This window comes from Sinohyriopsis cumingii, chromosome 7 (assembly GCF_028554795.1).
Source record: "Sinohyriopsis cumingii isolate HCF-2022 chromosome 7, ASM2855479v2, whole genome shotgun sequence".
NCBI lineage: Eukaryota > Metazoa > Mollusca > Bivalvia > Unionida > Unionidae > Sinohyriopsis > Sinohyriopsis cumingii.
In genome coordinates, this window is record NC_142967.1 from 114,535,458 (window position 1) to 114,556,440 (window position 20,983).

Below are 20,983 nucleotides of genomic sequence, written 5' to 3' on the forward strand. Positions count from 1 at the left end.
GGTAGTCATTTCAAGAATCCGAATTGGTCATACTTATATCACCTACTCCAACATACTAAAAGGTGAAGACCCACCAAAGTGCATTTCTTGCAATGAACCATTCACTGTTAAGCACTTTATAATAGAGTGTTTTGACCTGCAACCTACGCACGATCGTTATTACACAGTGCATGACATGAAAGAACTTTTGATACTATAAACATCACTCGTATTATAGAGTTCCTGAAAGCAGTAAATATTTACTCTAAACTCTAACTTTTATGCTTTCACCTTGTGTAGTTTTATGCAATATATATACCGTCCCTTTTTAATAACTTTTCATCATTTTTCATTGACATACAACATTTACATCCCCCATTGATCGGGAAACTTTATTTTTCACCGTTACTATCTTACCGTTTTAATTTCAAATATTTTTATTTTAATATCGCTGGTCGATATGAGACTTATCATAATTTTTAAAAGATTATACATATAACATTTTGTTTGGCGCTAAATAGCCTCACAGTGCTGATGCGCCGTTAGAAATAAGATCAATCAATCAATCAACCATACGATTTGTATTTCTGTTTTATTTGTTCCTCTTCTCTATGGTTTGTATTTGCTTTCGGAAAAACTCATTAAGAGTCGAAAACGCTCAAGTAGTTAGATACTAGTTTTGCACTATTCGTAGTCAGTATATTGCATGCATATATATATATATATATATATATATATATATATATATATATATATATATATATATATATATATATATATATATAGTTATACACACAAATCATAGTGTGGTATGATGCGTGTATGTGTGAAAACGTAACGTTGCGAGCAAAGCAGTATAAACATCACAGACAGAGCAAGCCATAGTTCACTGAACAATATAAGGAAAGACCAAAGAGTTAAAAAGAAGGCATGGATTGGATCTTTCGTTGATAGATACGCTATAAGGCTTTTTCAAGAAGACCGATAATAGTGTTAGTACGGCCAAGGAAGAATACAGATAGTAACTAAAATAAATCTTCGTTTATGTTTTGGCTTCTATTTGTCTCTCTGTCGATCTTCAAGCATTGTCGAACCGCAACTACAACTCTACAATCTAGTCGGTGGTCCAGAAGACAACTCTCTCAAATGCACAGCTCATTAATGCCCTTGAATATTTATTACATGATATTAAAGATTCAAAAGGAGAGACCCTTAACGACGAGATATAGCTAGCTATCGAGATAGAGCCATTTGGTAGAGCCAAGCTACAGCGACAAGGAGGTAAATGACATACCAGCGGGGTTTCTGCCCAGTAATAACATCATGATTAGAATAAAGGCAGCAACAAATGTTGGAGCTGACGAAATAGGTCACGGTTGTACCTCATCGACATAATAATTTTTAGACGAACGTTCAAAGAAGAGGTGGATGGTTTTCGGCAGGTCTTTGACAGGACGCTGAAAGATGGGCTAAAGTTCAAGCCCAAGAAAAGTCGTTTGTTAGCAAAATACATCAAGTACTTTGGGTATGCTGTGCCGAAGGAGCAGATACGTTCAGATACAGACAAAGTGTCCGCCGTGGTCGACTGTAAAATACCGACTTCGCAGACATAACTTTGCGGCTTCATCGACGAGTTTAAGAGACGAAAGACGACCCGCCATGTTTTAGCTTCCGAGACACTGCAAAACCCTTTATTCTTGACAGTGGACTTGGATCTGTCCTGTCGCAAGTACACAATGGATAGAGATCCGAGACGGTTGAAGACTATGCTGGCTGATCGCTAACGAAAGCCACAAGAAAGCAGTTAGTGACCATGGCATTCTTTTGTAATTTAGCAATGACTACTTGTATGGAAGGAGGTTTGTGATCAGGACATACCACAGATCTCTGAAGTGGTTACATCATTCCAAGAACACACAAACATCAATTTGAATAGCGGATTCAAACCCTGCCACAGTATCAGCTTCAAATTTGGCATCCTCCCTAAAGATTACATCTTGACTCAGACAACTTTTCAGAACCCCATAGAACTTTTCAAACCCCATACAAACAGCAATTATCCGGCGACAGAGATAGAACGGAGTGTTGCGACTCATTTGCCATGCGTCATGTGGTAACAAGAAGTTTGCTTAGGCTAATATATCAGACCAGGATGTAGTAATTTTTGGAAGCTGAGCTGAAAACAATCAGTGACCACTATGGAATGAAGTTGCAATATACGGATCTTTGGTGAAACGCATATAGAGGCAATGGGAGCAGCTAGAGATAAAGAATGATATACTCTGTCGAAGTGGGGAATCGCACGAGGGTGGAGATATTAAGATTCAAGCCCATTAGAAGATTCCTGGGCATTTTGAAAACTCTTTACGAAAATTGCAAAAGCTTATTTCTTAGTTGCACTTCAGTAAGCTTTTCGACTATGGTGCCATAGAAGTGCAAAGCAAAAGTCTCGAGGACATGAAAGGCGTGCTCCATTTTTTCAGCTTGATACGACGCGGTTTCCGATTGAACCTACATCCACTGACATCTTAATACCACTTCTGGAGATCGCAAATGGTAACATTTACATTCTAGTTATCGCTACATACTTTATTAAATGAACTGAAATATCACCAATGCCTTACCAGGAAGATACAATGACAGGAGAGAAAGTCGTCACACCTTTTGGTGTGCCAAGATAGATTCATACGGATGAATGACGTCAATTCGAGAGTCTTTCGTGACATGTGTCATCTCCGTGAACTCGAGAAAAATAGAACTTGTCCGTACCATGTGTGGAGCAACGGTGTGATAGAAAGGATTAACAGAGTGCTAGACATCGTGAGATTTACGTCCGTCGAAGAGTGGCAAACTGATTGCGACCAACACCTCCCATACTTAGTTATGTCATGCCACTTAGCAGTGCGTGAAGCCAAGTTTTTTACTCCTAATTTCATGATGCTGGGAAGTGATACTAATTTGCCGTTAGACGATGTGTCGGGACGACCACCAAATCAAATCTAGTGCAGTTTGCAGGAACGGGATCGTGCATTACAAATAAGTCCTTTTGCCAGAGAGAACTTGCAGTGCATCCTCCGCCGACAGAAGTGCTATTGTGATATACTAGCCAGGTAGGTGCGCTGATGAGTTCTTGTCTGGTTGTTTTCGCCAATGAGGAAAGGGGGAATTTCGCCAAATTTACCGACATGGTGTTATGGGCCTTAGGAAGTTCTTAACATGTTCAGTAACATCATGTATAATGTCAAATACAATAGACACGGAAAACCCCTCGTAGCGCACGTGGGTCGCCTGAAATGGTATCAGGGACGTAATAAAGTCGCCAACGGAGAGATATAATTGAATAATGAGAAATCGGAAAGAGTTGCATACATTCAGAGGGAAAACGACTTCGATGCTGGCAGCCTAGTTGCTTCTTTCCCCATTGAGACCATGAAAGGAATTCTCGCAGCAGACAATAACAATGCGGAGTCTAGAACAGCTGATGATGAACCGCTCTTGCACAATGACTATCATTTGAACTGAAATTTGTTTTCAATTGTAATTATTTAATATTGTGTTTTTCTGTACTTTAACCGTACTTCAGATGACATTGTATGTATTCGTATGTGTTTTGAAGTACATAGTTGTTGAGGCTTGGGTTCTGCAACTAGAAAACACATGGACAATACTATTCGTTTTGATTAATTTTAAGTTTCGATTTAAAGTCATAACTGACTTTATTTCGGCATCTAACGTCTTGTTGCTTGGCAACGTGATCCTGCTGTTGTTTATATATACCTATATTCACACCAAATATGGATGCAGTGATGTGGTATAACCAGATGTGGTTGCAATTGTGGTGTGGTATGATGCACATTAGTGTGGCGACTGAGCAGGACATTTGTCCGTTGTTCGACGAACGGAAACCGTCTAGAGCATATAGTCTCAAAATGATATGGATTTAGTCTTTCGTCGACCAGAATAGAGGCGTTGCAAGGTTCGATCAAGTAAAAATAATTCAGATAGTATCTGGACATATCTATTTTGTTATTTCAATAATATTAATTTCGCCGTCGATCTTGAAGGAGTGATGACCCGTGACCAAGACTGTCGACGAAGCAAACTGCGATTTAGCCGTGATCCCGATTACGATTCAGTCGATGATTCAGAAGATACTAGGGCAGAATTATGTCACATTCTGGAGGGCCAGTCCAAAGACAGATACAACGGGGTACTACCTCTATTAAAGACCTTTCCTAAAGAAATCCCGAAAGCGAGAATCTTGGTAGTTTTGTCGAGTGAGTTGCGCTACAGTAGTGTACATTAAGCAATATCCAAATGGGTAAAACAACTTGCACGTGTCTATATTTCCAAATATTTTTCCATAGTTGTTAAGCCTGAGATATCAATTAAACAAAATGACTGCTTCAACATAAAGCGTAAACACAATTGGCAGTTCAGACGAGGAATGTATCTTGTTATAATGTTAATTAACACTTTCATTTTTTTGCAAAAAAAGGAATGCAATTATTCAGCTAGTAATATAAATACGTTGTCATGAAGAACTGAGTATATATTTACTTACATAAAACATCAACACGGAGAATATCCGACACATTACCGATGACAGGAGACAGATTTGTTGGATGAAGAACGTTTTGAGCCATACAGGTGTAGATTCCGCTCTGGTTTCTTAATATAGAGGGAATTCGCAGGACAGCCGAGGCTGATATTTCTCCTCCTGACATGGTCCAACTTACAGCAGGTGATGGGCATGCTGAAACGTTACATGTTGCCTCAAGAGTTTGACCCTCCTCTACGCTTGTTTCTGCCAGAAGATAAATTTCCGGTTTGTCTAGAAGAAAATGTATTTTAATTAGTATCAGGCAATAGCAAAGAATATATTCTTCTTATAGCAAATTTATAATTTATTTACAGCAACCGTGTATTTTATGAACACACGAAATAATGCCTTGAATTCAATATTCAGTGAATAGTCTACTAACCAAAGTTTATATTTTTAATTATTCGTTACCATATACTCCTTTAAATGTAACATTGAGTATCTATGCATTGTATTACAAAAAGTATTTTAGTATATCATTGCTTCACAAACATATTTCTCAACAGAATACCTTTAATGCATAGTGTAATATATAATTGTGTTGTTAAACTGAATGCTTAATGCAGACACCTTAGGAAGTGAATTGTTACATGATTCCTTTCCAGGTCAGAAATTCATGAAGGGTGAATTTATTTATCAAGCGAGGGAACTGTCTTGAACCTTCCATACAAATATATTTGCAAATAGTACAAATGGGCTGTAGTATAAAATTCCTAAGTGTCGAGGATATGCATTATAATCTGCCCAATTACACACAAAAAAAACGAAAACCTATAATGGAATCATTCAAGATTCGTGCCTTTAAAAACATGTTAAGTTCGTTTATTTTCTTTTGTTGTGATCGGAAGAGGTTTCACTTTTCAAAAACATAACCAGCATATCTAGAATATGGCAAGAATATGATCGCATCCTATTTTAGTTAAAACACACTATAAATCTGTTTTTAAAATCATGATTTCACTTTTAGAAATTTGCAAATTACCTGTGTATGGATACATTATGAAAGATGTCTTGCTAAGATCTATTTCGTTATGACATTAATGTAACCTATTAGTGACATTACATATTTATTATAGAATACTAACATATCTTCAAGAAACAAAAGAAATAACCGGTTGCAAAGACTTTGTGACTTGGATGGTACATGCATTTTATCTATAAACTGGCTATCTTTTTGTTTGAGGGAGATTTTGTCAAGTTTCCTCAAGATTTGAATTACAAGTTTTAAATGTAATGCGTTTTGAGAGGGTTTCACGAGCACATAGAGTGATCACAGCAGAACATCTACATGTTAATTTTTTGTTTCTGTAAGGCATACTGATGGAGTGTCCTGGGAGGACAAAATTCGAAACCTTAGATTAAATTTAAAACATCAAACAGTATTTACAATACCTTTTTATTCAAAGCAGCTGCTTCTTATATTATTCACTTATGGTTTGAAAATAGTTCTGTATATATTTTGGTACACAGCTTACAAGGTCATATATAACTAAAGGAAGCCCAATGACCATACAAATATTTCCCCACTGTACAAAGGTTTTCTCAGCACAGATGTAAATTATATTCTCCACTATGTGCCTCTTATTCGCACCTTTAGCGGATCTATATTTCATAGTTTATGATCTGTTAGTTTATTATTATGGGTGTTGTGCCATTTTTCAGCAAAATATAAGCTATACATGGTAGCCTGTATATTTATAAGAACCCGGGAAGAACCACCGACTGGCAAGCGTATTCGAATAACTATTTTGGGCGAACTGAGATTCAAAGAAAATGTATAAGAGAACAGAGCATATGTTTAAGCATGGAGTTTTCATGAATATTTTAAAATAGTTTCCTAGAATAGTTAAATGCATACACTGTAAAGAATGTTATTTTTTTAGAGTAAAATACATATACGGAAGAATTTTGTTGATGTCTTTATACTGCAGAAAACAAATCAAACGAAACAAGAAAACAAAGATCTGTTTTATAACAACCGTAGATTCACTATATATAATGACCTTAGATTCACTACACACGTTTTAATAAATATGTCATGAGCTAGACGAAAAAAGAGCAATGATGACTCTTCATTTTTATAAAGCCTATTAGTTTCTAGAGAAAACAGCACACTAAAATGTACATTCTGAAATAAACACTAATATATATATATATATATATATATATATATATATATATATATATATATATATACAAACACACACACACACACACACACACATATATATATATATATATATATATATATATATATATATATATATATATATATATATATATATATATATATATAATCAGAGTGAATATCACAGTGAGTAATACTAGAAAGTTTAAGATAGGACGTTGTTTATGGCCAGATTAAGGATGCCTAGTATTCACGTTACATTTGCAAGGGATCTGCATATCATAACATGATAAAGCCATAATGATTGACCTGCACTGAAATAATCGATTGCTTATTTTGGGCAAAATTTGGAAGACGGCTCATCATCATTCTACCGATGGTTCTGAACGATCTGGATATATGTGAAACTGCCTACTTCATACCACGTGCCCCTAGCCGGGTATGTATTATTATGTTCCTTTAAGTTTAGTTCTTCAAATTAGTATTTATTTCTCTGGCATGAACAACCCAATGCATCTAAATATTCAAATGAAAATATCCAAATGCTTACATTGCACTTGAATGGTTAAGGGATTTGATATTCCATCTCCAATGTCATTCTTGGCCTTGCAGAGATAAGTCCCATTATCTGACCTATTTACAGACTGAATGGTATAGGATGATGAGGTCTGTCCTGATATAGTAGTCCCATCCTTCAGCCAAATAAAGTCATTTAACTGTGGAATAGGACTGGCGTCGATCACATTGCAAGCTAGCGTCAAATTAGTTGTGCCTTCCGTAACATTATATATGGTATTGTTGGGGTAAAGGTGAACAGTCGGGGGATCTGAAAATGAAAATAAATGATATTATTTATCTTTACAGCTAGCCACTATTTATTTGACGTAAAGTGTGGATTAGTTCTGCACCAGTACAATACTTACGTTACAATGTATTAAATCAAAATTGTTCAAAGTTTGCTATTTTAGTATCCATGCCTTCATGGTGAGAACAAAACTTTGTCAATGACCTACTGATTATAATAAATACTGTCACGATGTTTTTTAATACATATTTGAACACCTTATATTCAGTTTGCTCCAATGTTTGATATGATTTTATCCATAACAATCCATACGAGATATGCCAAGTTATCGTCAGAAAATCCGTGATTAAATTATACCAAAATAAAAATATGGCTACATCATTTGATATTGCTGTGTTTAGTTGTTTATAATGGCAAGCATTTTCCACAAATTGTGGTATATCTAACACCATAATTTTTGACAAGTTTTATACTTTTACTATCCACACAAAATTTGCAAATGTCATTTGCAAAGGAAATCATTAAATATAAATTGTAGTTCATGGAGTCGCGTTAGCTCTGTTTGCAACTTCAAACTCGTAAAAGAAGCGTTGCTGGTTCAATTTCTGACCAGTCCGGGTCGACTGCCGGAGTATTATAAATGTGAAATAAATGTTGCACTCGCGTGATTAAATAACCGATAAATCAGTGACATTTAAAATGATTAATGTTCTGATTGTGAACGTTGGTGTAACACACTTTAGGAACATAGTTGCTTAAGGAGTGTAAGAAGTTTACTAGGTCCGAAAGTTCAGTAATAATTTGCCGACATAATGCATTAATGTGAGTTTTATCCAAGCGACCTGAAGCCTAATTTCGATAAAATATATAAAGGCAGTGGCTGCTAAGTAAAACGGCTTGAAGAGTGGTGAGGTGGAAAGATTGAAACGACGTTTCTTATTTTTATTTAGATAATTACATATCCGAAATTTAGTATCAGGTCATTGATTTGCAGATATTATGTAGAGATGGATTATTACAAGTTGGAATGCCATGACCTAAAAGCAAGATTTAAATAATGGAAGAAAACAACGACAATAATGTAGAAAAAAGCATTTAAATTGATATAAAACGTAAATTTCACTATTTGAAATACAGCCAAATAAAACATAAAGCATCAAAATGAAACAAACCTTATTTTGTCTCTAAATATAAGAACATAGATACCAATCTCAAACATAAGTGCGACTTTCAAATCTGTCATTATGTCTACCTGACTGTTTCCCCCTGCGGGTCCGGGGTTGTAGAATTGGCCCAACGTGCCTCGCTACGTGTCGTAAAAGGCGACTAAGTAGAGGCAACCTGTTTGCCGTGGGTTGCGTCCCGTGTCGGGGGAGGAAAGGATCCTGGTAGTTGAGCAGTTCCCTGCAATACACTACTTTGGCCTCTACTTCTCTTAGACGGGTGGTCGGGATGGGCCCGGTTCCGACAAATCGGCTGGTCACGCCGAGCCCTAGGAGGTCTTTATTAACTTTCTCACCTTCTTTCTCTCTCTCCTTGTATCTCTCTTGATACCACCGTTGCCCCTATATTCTTTTCCTTTATATTTCCCTTTTCCAAGTCTTAGAAGGCTTCCTAGAAGGCGGTGGCTTAACGGGTCAATCGGGGGGTAATTTTACCGACCTTAGAAATTGGCGACTTCAGGGTCATTCAAAGGTAATTTTATCAACTGAGTATGGTATCTGTGTATCCCTGACACTTGAAAAGTGTCCCCTTGTTGGGCTCCTTGGTGGGTGGGGAGCACGGGTGCTGAATTTTTAATCTAGCCATCATGGATAATTCCAAAAAAAATCAAAATAAAAGATCGAAACCCTTATCAGAGTCTGACGATGAACCATTTAGTGTGGAGTCATTTCCACGCTTCATGGTCATACAGTCAAAAGATGCCACGAAACCGCTTGCCGCACTATCTCCATTTGTCATCGAAAAGACTATCACAGGATCGATTGGCACACCTAAAAGTGTTAAAAAGTTGAAATCGGGTTGTCTTCTTATTGAGTGTGAGCGACGAGGTCAATCAGACAATATCAGGAAAATGAAAACGTTCTTTGATATCCCAGTAACCTCATTCGCTCACACCACACTGAATACGTCCAAAGGCGTGATTCGCTGCCGTGACTTGGCTGGAGTCACCGACGCTGACATCATCGAAGGAATGAAAGATGAAGGTGTCACTGCAGTCCGACGAATACGTATTAAACGTAATAACAATCTGCAGGACACCAACACCATTGTACTCACCTTCAACAGGCCAACTGTACCCAAAGTGGTGAAAGTTGGCTTTTTGCAAGTAAAGGTAGAGATTTACATTCCCAACCCCCTTCGGTGTTATAAGTGTCAAAAATACGGCCATCACGAAGACCGCTGCTCCAAGAGCCAAATATGTGGCCGATGCGGAGACAATGCTCATCAGGAATCTGATTGTAGAGCAACTCCGCATTGTGTCAACTGCGGAAAAGAGCAAATTCCAAGGATTGCGATACCTGGAAACAGGAGAAGGAAATTCAGAGGGTAAAATACACAAATAATATTCCCTATCCAGAAGCCAGAAAAATTGTACAGGCAAAAACAGCCCATCCTGGCCCATCCATCTCCACTGTAGTGAAGAGCAATCCTAAAACAACGAAGGACGCTCAAACACAAACAGAAGCACCCGATTCAACACCAAATTCAAACACCCCCCATTACCAAGCACAGAAAAACACGGCATCTACTCAGACTACATTTAATAATACCCAACAAACTAAATCACCAAAGAATAAAAAATCTCACGGAAACAGGCAACAAAAGGGGTCAGATGACCCCATCAAACTTTATAACAGGTTTGGAGACATCGAGAGCATGGATGCAGAAGAATCTGCTCCATGCGCACAAGGGAACTCCAGACCTACAAACAAAAAATTCACCCCCGTACTTCCTCCAGAGAAATAACAAAACAAATTCCCTCTGCGAAAGGTCTAACCTAGCTCCACAATCTTTAATTTAAATTTATAATGAAAAACACTATCATACAATGGAATTGTCGAGGACTTAAAGCAAATTACAATGATATTCTCCTGCTTTTAAACGAACATGATCCTGCGGTACTATGCCTTCAAGAAACATTCTTGAAAGATACAGACAATATCACATTTAAAAACTACTCCCTGTTTAACACCTGCTCTCCAAATGTTGATAGGGCATCAGGAGGAGTTTCTGTTATTGTAAACAACAGAGCTCCTCATAGCTTCATTCATTTAAACACCAATTTACAAGCCATTGCTGTAAGCGTCACTCTACATCGAGTGATTACATTTTGCTCTATTTATTTACCACCAAACACTAACCTAATACCAAACGAACTCGACAATCTTGTTCAACAGCTTCCCGCACCCTTTGTTTTACTCGGGGATTTTAATGCCCATAACATTTTATGGGGATCAAATCATATAAGTGACAGAGGTCACAAAGTTGAAGACTTTATTTCTAGACACGATCTGTGTCTATATAATACCAAAACACCTACATATTTACACCCAGGCACGGGTACATACACAAGCATCGATTTGACAATTTGTTCTCCTTCTCTGCTTTTGGACTATGAATGGAAGGTCGCTGATGACCTTCACAGCAGCGATCACTTCCCAATCTTTCTTGTAAATCTTAACTCTACAGTCGATGAAGTAATTCCACATTGGAATTTAAAGAAGACCGACTGGGCCAAGTTTGAAACACTCTGTAAAACTAGGCTGAATGAGGATACAGTTTTCAATGTTGACGACACCATTCAGCATTTTACATCTATTTTAATAGAGATTGCAGAAGAATCCGTTCCCAAGTCCTCCCCATATTGTAAAAGAACCCAAAAACCTTGGGTCACTAAGGAATGTAAGGAAGCCATTAAACTACGCCGAGAAGCATTAACGAAATTTAATAATCAACCGACGCCCGAAAACTTAAATATATATCGCATTGCCCGGGCCAAAGCTCGCCACATAATCAAAGAAAGTAAAAGAGCATCATGGAAGAAGTATGTTTCCTCTTTAAACTCTCGTTCCTCTGTTAAAAACGTTTGGGACACTATACGCAAAATAAACGGAAAGAGAAAGCAAAACCCTCTCCGACATCTGACACTGAACAGTAACAACTTTAGTTCAAAACGTGACATTGCAAATATTCTTGCTGACAGTTTCTCGAAAAATTCCTCATCATCTAGTTATTCAGAAGCCTTCCAAAAACTTAAAACTCAAAAAGAAAAGTCACGTTTAAAATTCACATCCAACAACTCGGAAAGTTATAATCAATTGTTCTCACTATCGGAGCTTAGGGAGGCTTTAGATAAGGCCCATGATACATCCGCTGGGCCTGACGAGATACATTACCAGTTTCTGAAACACCTTCCAGAATCATCATTAACATCTCTTTTGAAACTCTTCAATGATTTATGGATTACTGGTAATGTGCCAAAAATCTGGAAAGAAGCAACTGTAATACCAGTCCCCAAACCCGGTAAAGATAGCGAAGACCCCAACAGCTATCGACCAATTGCACTCACAAGCTGTGTGTGCAAAACAATGGAACGAATGATCAATTCTCGGCTTGTCTGGTATTTGGAAACTAACAATTTAATATCTCCTTTCCAAAGTGGCTTTCGATATGGCCGGAGCACCAATGATCATCTGGTTAGACTAGAAACATTCATTCGCGATGCATTTATTAAGAAAGAACATTTAGTAGCGGTTTTCTTTGATTTAGAAAAGGCCTATGACACGACATGGAAGTACGGGATACTAAATGACCTGAACGATCTAGGTCTAAAAGGCCGTCTGCCCTCTTTCATATCCAACTTTCTCTCCGACAGAGAATTCAAAGTACGAGTGGGCTCTACAATCTCAGATCTGCACGAGCAAGAGATGGGTGTGCCCCAGGGCAGTATTTTATCTGTGACGCTCTTTAACATCAAAATTAATAGCATCACCAAGTGTTTGACTCCTGGTGTGGATTGTTCGTTATACGTTGATGATTTTCTAATATGTTATCGGTCAAAGCACATGCATACAATTGAAAGACAACTGCAGCAAAATATAAACAAAATTCAAATTGGGCCAATGCAAACGGTTTCAAATTCTCGAAATCAAAAACGGTATGCATGCATTTCTGTCAGTTACGAAAACATCACGATGAACCGAACCTCACACTGGATGGAACACCTATTCCAGTTGTTGAGGAAACCAAATTTTTAGGTATAATCTTTGACAGAAAACTGACCTTTATTCCACACCTAAAGAACATAAAAGCTAAATGCTTAAAAGCACTTAACCTACTTAAAGTAGTAGCGCACACTGACTGGGGTGCTGATAGAAAAGTCATCCTAAATTTATACAGAACGTTTATTCGCTCCAAACTAGACTATGGTTGCGTTGTGTATGGTTCTGCCAGAAAATCGTATCTTAAAATGCTTGATCCAATTCATCATCAGGGAATAAGACTGGCTCTGGGAGCATTTAAAACATCCCCCTGTGAAAGCCTTCTAACTGAGGCGAATGAACCACCGTTATCGCATCGTAGAGAAATGCTTTCCGCACAGTATGCTCTCAAATTAAAATCAAACCCTCTGAATCCTGCTTTTTCGGCTGTTTTTCAACGCAAATACAAAACTTTATACGAAAATAAACCAAACGCCATACCTTCCTTTGGCATTAGAATATCATCCAGCCTTGACAATGCAAATATAGATCTTTCAAAAATTCTGAAAACATCCATCTCCGAAACACCACCCTGGCTAATTAAACAACCAAAAGTACGTTTTACGCTACACGATGGGAAAAAGTCCGAAACAAACCCTTGTATCTTCCACAACTCTTACCATGAACTCCTCACCGAATTTAAAAACTATACCAGAATTTACACTGATGGATCAAAGGATGAGGAAAAGGCTGCTGCAGCCTTTGTTTGTGGAAATCACACAACGCAAGTTCGCTTACCAAATGGAGCATCAATTTTTACAGCCGAAATCAGAGCAATAGACCTTGCTCTGCAACATATAGAAAAGAACTGTATTTTAAACAGTATTATCTTCTCCGACTCGCTATCAGTACTCCATTCACTACACAATAGAAAACTGGAGAACCCATTATTGAAAAGCATACTCGTAAAAAATACGGAGCTGAGTGTCTCCCACAATATAATATACTGTTGGTTACCTAGCCACATTGGTATTAAAGGTAACGAAAAAGCAGATCGCGCTGCTAAAATGGCCCTTTCTCAAGAACCATCTGATTTTAAAATACCATATACTGATTTTAAACCTTGTATCAGAAAGTTCTTACGTCAGAAGTGGCAGGCATCATGGAATGATGCTGTAAATAACAAACTTCATGCAATCAAACCAACTCTAGGAGAATGGACTCCTTCCTACAGAAGCATTCGTAGGGAGGAGGTAGTCATTGCAAGAATCCGAATTGGTCATACTTATATCACCCACACCCACATACTAAAAGGTGAAGACCCACCAGAGTGCGTTTCTTGCAATGAACCATTCACTGTCAAGCACTTTATGATAGAGTGCTTTGACCTACAACCTACGCGCGATCGTTATTACGTTGTGCATGACATGAAAGAACTTTTTGATAATATAAACATCACTCGTATTATCGAGTTCTTGAAAGCCGTAAATATTTACTCTAAACTCTGACTTTTATGCTATCACCTTGTGCAGTTTTATGCAATATATATACCGTCCCATTTTAATACCTATTCATCTTTTTTACATCTCCCGTTGATCGGGAAGCTTTATTTTGCACCGTTACCATCTTACCGTTTTTAATTTCAACCATTTGTTCTTTTATATCGCTGGTCGATATAGAACCTTTTATAAGTTTTAAAAGATTATACAAGTAACAGTTTGTTTGGCGCTAAATAGCCTAAAAGTGCTGATGCGCCGTTAAAAACAAACAATCAATCAATCAATCTACCTGACTGTTTATCATCTATCAGAATAGTTAGAGCCAAGCTCATCACTAATGTATTTGTGTCTTGAAGTAAGTATGATGAATAAACTTATTTTACGTTGATATCAAACTTTAAGGTTATACAACTTGTGATGATTATAAACGTTGATTTACCAAATAATATAAAAGTTTAGTGGCGGTCCCAGAAAGATACGTTTGGTATAGATTGTACATTCTTCTTATTCAATGTCTTTACATTTTCAATCATCTAAAGTCACACTGAAAGATGACATGCATGCTTTTATGTTAAATTGTCGACTTTGAAAAAGAAAGAGTTGATATAATGCAAAAGTTTTATTAAAAGAAAAGTTGAACCTAACTTATCCCAATTAAATGAGAAAATTGACATATTGGGAGAATCATGAGTTGAAATTTTCACACACTAATTTTTCTGGGAGGAATAGATTTTCTTTAGATTGAGACTCTACCCTAGGTTTAATGAAGCGTGTGCTGTGCTTACTACAAAATATTGAAATAATATGGAATCTGCATTTCATCCCATTTTAAATGAGCTATTTCTTCATACATAGCAAATTATTAATTAGCAAAATGACGTAAAAGGTGTTGTGTTATCTAGTAATATGCATACACTGGACAAAAATCTGAACCTCTCGTGACCCAACAAGAGTAGCACTGTACGTGTCGTCCTTCGCAGCACACCGTAAGTACATATTATTGTGTGACCTCTGTGGCATGAACATCATCGTACTGTAGGATACAAGCAGGTCAGATTTTGGCTGTCCCGGTACCTGTTTTGGGTTTGGTTTGTGGATTATACTTTGACCGTCTATTAATTCATATGACTGGTTTTCATGTCGCATGTACCATAGGAACAAGGCTGCTGGTCTACTTCCAATTGGAGACGTATTACATCTGATGATCATTTCTAATCCGGCAATAACAGACACTGATGTAACTAAAGGCTGGTCAGCATCATCTGTAAGCTGAACTGTAGTCACGGGAACTGTATGAACAATAAAACATAAGAGCGAAATCAAGTCCCCATTGATTGTAAGTTTCACTTAAGAGTCCAGAACAGTACGAAGGAAAATGGTGTAATAGCAATCGCCAGCCACGTCGAACATGTTAATACTAATATTGATGCGTTTTCTTAGGACAATTTGAAAACGTGTCGGTATTAGAAAAATCTAAATTTAAGATGGTGTCAATTTCCAAAAACAATAATAAAATGTGTTTACGTTGTATCATGTTTCTGCTGCCAAATACCTACTTTATTCTTAAATCTCAAGCTACCGTGGTTAAAGACGCTGAGAAGCATATGGATGCATTTGAAATGAGGCTGTTGCTTTATATGATGCCATCTTGATACATCTTCAGAGTGTTTTACATAATTTTATATCGAAACATATTATATGGGTTTATAAACCTAATCAATATAGTAGTCATGTGATCAACCGCTGCATTAATCATTTTGATTTGCAATAGACTACCGCGTTAACTACTAAACCAGTTTTGCAAATTTGGAACCTATCAAGTCACCTTTGTGAAATGCGTTGGGAGACATTAAGCATATTAACATCAACTAATTAGAGTTGTCTGTTTCTGGTCATAGTTTGTAAGACATGATAATTAATGTTAAGAAATACCGTCAGAGCTAAATTGTTGACGAAATTGTTTGCGCTTAATTCACATGACACGTTTCGTTTTATTCCACGTTTCATTGATTAACATAGCATCAAGACGCTTTCAGTTTTATCTTAGGAATAAACATACTACCCCATTCGCAAACCCTGTTTAAGTTAAGACCACCGTTCAAGACAATATGGAATATTAAAAAGTCACTACTTACACCTTACATGTACAGTAACATTGTTGCTCAAGCATGCTTTACGGCAATGTCCATCATCTGCGAGTATCTGACACGTCCAACTCTTCCCGTGTTCACTGGTGCTGATATTATGTTTTACCAGTGTATATGATCGATTATTAGAACAAGTTACGTTGTATGCATCGTTCTTGTTATCGATGGAATGCAAACCACAAGGTGGAAAGATATATACTTGTACATGTGAATCCCTCATGAAGTTTACACTTGCAATATTTACATCCGTTTCTACTTGGCAGGTAAATGTCAGAGATCCTCCATCGGTAGCATTGCCAATAGTTCTTAGCTTTACAGAAACCACTGGTACAACAGCTGTAATTAAAATAACATGAATATGAAAACCTACGTTTCGGTTGTCATTGATTAACAAGATGAACTAATGTCCCACTTTCCGGACCTAGTATCTAGCGAAGCCACACACAATGGAACCGGAATGATACAATCTGTGTGCAAATGAAAAGTCTTGAACGTAAATTTATAATATCTGTTCATTATTACTTAATTAATTAACGGTTTTTGTTTTTTATTTATAATTTATTTCTAACATTGCTCTAGAGTTACAATTGTAATTAAAGTGAAGATGAAAACAAATCCAAATTAAATGGATGGAATAATGAAGGTTCAGTCAAAATGATGAACAATTGACATTACTAATAACGATGTATCATCTGTCCAGTTAACGACTTTAATGTACAAAATAAAGCATGTTACTGTTATTACTCATTTTGTTCCTTTTCCTTAACATTGATTTAATGGTACATTAATTTTTCATACTACACTTTATTATACTGCACGTACGTGTGTCTAAAATTGTATCATGCTCCATATCTACATTGTATTGTAAAGAAACAATGTACTTATGTAGCAGACACGGAAAAGTTTAGTTTATTAGGTTTATCTATGGATGAGATCAGCAAGTTCTTTGAGGTTTTTGAAAGTAGAGATGATACAGTTGACGATGTTGGTGAGCTGAGTCCCCCAAAATTTGAACAACTAATCGACTGAAAGTAGTATTGTCAATGCCCTCCAATTGCTTTATGACAACAAACATGCAATACTGGCCTCCATGCATAACCTATCGTGTGCTGAATAGTGGCGTTAAACCCCACAACAAACAATCAGTCCAGTTAACGACTTTAGTGTACAAAATATTAGATTTGTCAATGTATGAGATGAGCAGGCTCTTTTAGACTTTTAAAAGTAGATGCGATACAGATGACGACGTTGGTGAGCTGACAGAACTTTGAACCAAGCTATCTACTGAAGGTAATATTAGCAATGGCCACCAATGGCTTTGTGACACCAAACATGCGATAGGCAGTACTGAAAACATAATTTGGTTTTTAAATACTTATATTTAGCAGAAATGTTCTTCGCGATTCGCAATGGACTATGGAAAAGTGCTATCTAGAATATAAAACACAGAAAGGCATACTAAAACCATGAGCTATCCTATCTCTTTTCAAGGATGTGCTATTGTACAGGTCAGTCCAAACACGAAAGTGTAACACAAATGGAACTGAAAAGGGAGGAAAGCATGGGTTCCTGAGCCAATAAGCTAAGATGACGAATAAGTCTTATTATTATTCGCTGGCAAACTTGGCCCTCACATCCCAGCTGCATTGCAATTTTCCCTGATTTACTATTTTTGAAAAAGAGTTTTTATCTACAGTACAAGTCATACAGGTCATGTAGCTGGTATCCATCCAACAAAGATCGCACAACAGACAGGACATACAAATATGCAGCTCGTAACAACAAAGGCAATATATGTACTTACCTTTCTGCATCTTCAATTTCATCAAAATATAATTTCTTAGCTCTTTCGCCTGACTAAAATCACATGGTTCTAAACTTAAACCAACAGCTCAAACTTGTACTACAGGCTACAGGTAACATTCCAAATTTGAATTTGCTGCACCCCAAAAGGATACAACTTTGATATCCTCTTATAAACAGTACTTCATACAGAAGTCGTTCTGATAATTTTTATTCAACTAATTTCATGTTTTGTTCCCAACTCCGTTCTGTCATTGACAAAACAGAAACACATGTACCGCTTGTCACAATTCCAGTCCAGCCATCCACGCATACATAAGTCAGAAATGACCCAGCTGAAAACTCAGTTCATCACTACATGATAAGCAGAAGCAAATTCCCCTATTCCGGACAAATGAAAAAGGTGATTCAAGACTCAGTGATTCACAATACTTACTGATATTTCAATTTTAGGCAGAACAGAATGAGAATGACTGAGTAGAACATATAAATCAACGCCTGATATGATAACAGACTCGGAGGACGGTGCGTGGTGATAACTTCGAATGAACACTTTATAGTGTATTAGTTTAACCTTTTACGTGTTTAGGCTCTTTTAAACAGTAACAAGAAAAAAGTAAAGAAAACAAGCCTTGTAAAATTTAAAAAATACATTTTCATTAGAAAAACAAGGTGGAAATGAGAAAAAGAACGTACGGTTTTTCGAGTCACATCCAAAAATAATCCAGGTATAATCCAAGAACTAAAAAATTAGATCTCCTAATAATAAAAGCCTGAGAAAATCCAAAATCATAAGAAAGAAAAACACTTTGACGTCTCAAGTGTTAAGGCAAGAATAAAATGATTTCTCAATACATTAATATTAAATCTGGCTACTGCGCAAAACGGATACCCGGATGAGGGTTAAACTTCCGGTTAAACCAGGATTTGAAATAATAACTACATGTTATTTGTCATGTACTTCAAGTACGGCATCGATTTTACTTATTGAAAGTACTCAGCAACCAATTTAAAAAAATTAAAAATTTGTTCACTTCAACTAATAAATCAATGTCAGGAACTAAGTCAACATTAGACAAAATGCTTCATGTATTAGTGTTTACGAAGAACTGAACTAAATGTCTGGAAAATGAATTCCTCGAAAATGTAAAATCCAGTAATTAAAATTACTTTACAATAACATGTAAAGGAATAAAAAAACTCAGAACTAAAAGACAAACAATTAAATTAAATCTAATATAAATTAAATCAAATATACATAACATTTCTCCCGTAAAGTAAACGAAAGATTTATACAATAAAGCTTTTTTACCCTAGATTAATTATATACGAGATTTATAAACAAAACATAAGAAGAACTCTTATTAATTATACAAGGCATATATAAAATAGTAGATTTTTTTTACACTGGAAAGTGCATCTTCTATTAAATTATATTTTCCCTTGACGTGCCTGATGTCAGTATTATAGTTCTGTAACAACAAAATCGACCTCAATAGTCTTTGATATATATTTTTCATTTTGCCAATGAAAGTAAGGGGGCTCTGATCACCAAACACAATAACCGAAGATTGTTGAATAATTTATTTTTTTGCTTATTTAATTTCTTAGAAAAGTAGCACAATAGATCATCAACATCGTTTTCGTCTTTGGGAATCAATACTGCTCCAACTCCAACATCACATGCATCAACCGACAGTTTAAATGATTGGCAGAAATTTGAAACTGTAAGAACTGACGCGCTTTTAAGTATGACTTTTAACTTATCAAAAGCCTCCTGATATTTCCCACCAAACACTAACCTAGTACCAAACGAACTCGACAATCTTGTTCAACAGCTTCCCGCACCCTTTGTTTTACTCGGGGATTTAAATGCCCATAACATTTTATGGGGATCAAATCATGTAAGTGACAGAGGTCACAAAGTTGAAGACTTTATTTCTAGACACGATCTGTGTCTATATAATGCCAAAACACCTACATATTAACACCCAGGCACGGGTACATACACATGCATCGATTTGACAATTTGTTCTCCTTCGCTGCTTTTGGACTATGAATGGAAGGTCGCTGATGACCTTCACAGCAGCGATCACTTCCCAATATTTCTTGTAAATCATAACTCTACAATTGATGAAGTAATTCCACAATGGAATTTAAAGAAGGCCGACTGGGCCAAATTCGAAATACTCTGTAAAACCAGGCTGAATGAGGATACAGTTTTCAATGTTAACGACCCCATTCAGCATTTTACATCTATTTTAACCGACATTGCAGAAGAATCTATCCCCAAGTCCTCAGCAAACTGTAAAAGAACCCTAAAACCTTGGCTCACTAAGGAATGTAGGGAAGCCATACGGCAACGCCGAGAAGCCTTGAAAAAATTTAACAATCATCCGACGCCCGAGAATTTAAGTAAATATCGTACTCTCCGGGCCAAAGCTCGCCGCACAATCAAAGAAAGTAAACGAGCATCATGGATGAAATATGTTTCCTCTTTAAACTCTCGTTCCTCAATTAAGAAAGTTTGGGACACGATCCGAAAAATAAACGGAAAGAGAAAACACAATTCTTTCCGACATCTAAAAGTGAACAATAGCAATCTTAGCTCAAAACGTGACATAGCAAATGTTCTTGCTGATACATTCTCTAAAAATTCGTCATCATCTAATTATTCCGAAGCCTTCCAAAAATTGAAAACTCAAAAAGAAAAGTCACGTTTAAAATTCACATCCAACAACTCGGAAAGCTACAACCAGCTGTTTTCACTATCAGAACTTATGGAGGCTTTAGACAAGGCCCATGATACTTCCGC

At 36.7% G+C, this 20,983-nt stretch overlaps 1 protein-coding gene across 1 annotated transcript in view; it reads right to left on the reverse strand.

The window, feature by feature from the left end:
- LOC149795964 (B-cell receptor CD22-like) overlaps positions 1–18,179 on the reverse strand; it is a 32,273-nt gene extending 14,094 nt beyond the window's left edge. The window contains exons 1-4 of the mRNA XM_089963904.1: positions 18,170–18,179; positions 15,322–15,507; positions 7,261–7,536; positions 4,544–4,813 (exon numbers count right to left, since the gene is read on the reverse strand). Coding sequence (XP_089820030.1) covers positions 4,544–4,813; positions 7,261–7,536; positions 15,322–15,507; positions 18,170–18,179 — 742 coding nt within the window. The remainder of the gene's footprint in view (positions 1–4,543; positions 4,814–7,260; positions 7,537–15,321; positions 15,508–18,169) is intronic.
- Positions 18,180–20,983: the final 2,804 nt, after the last annotated feature.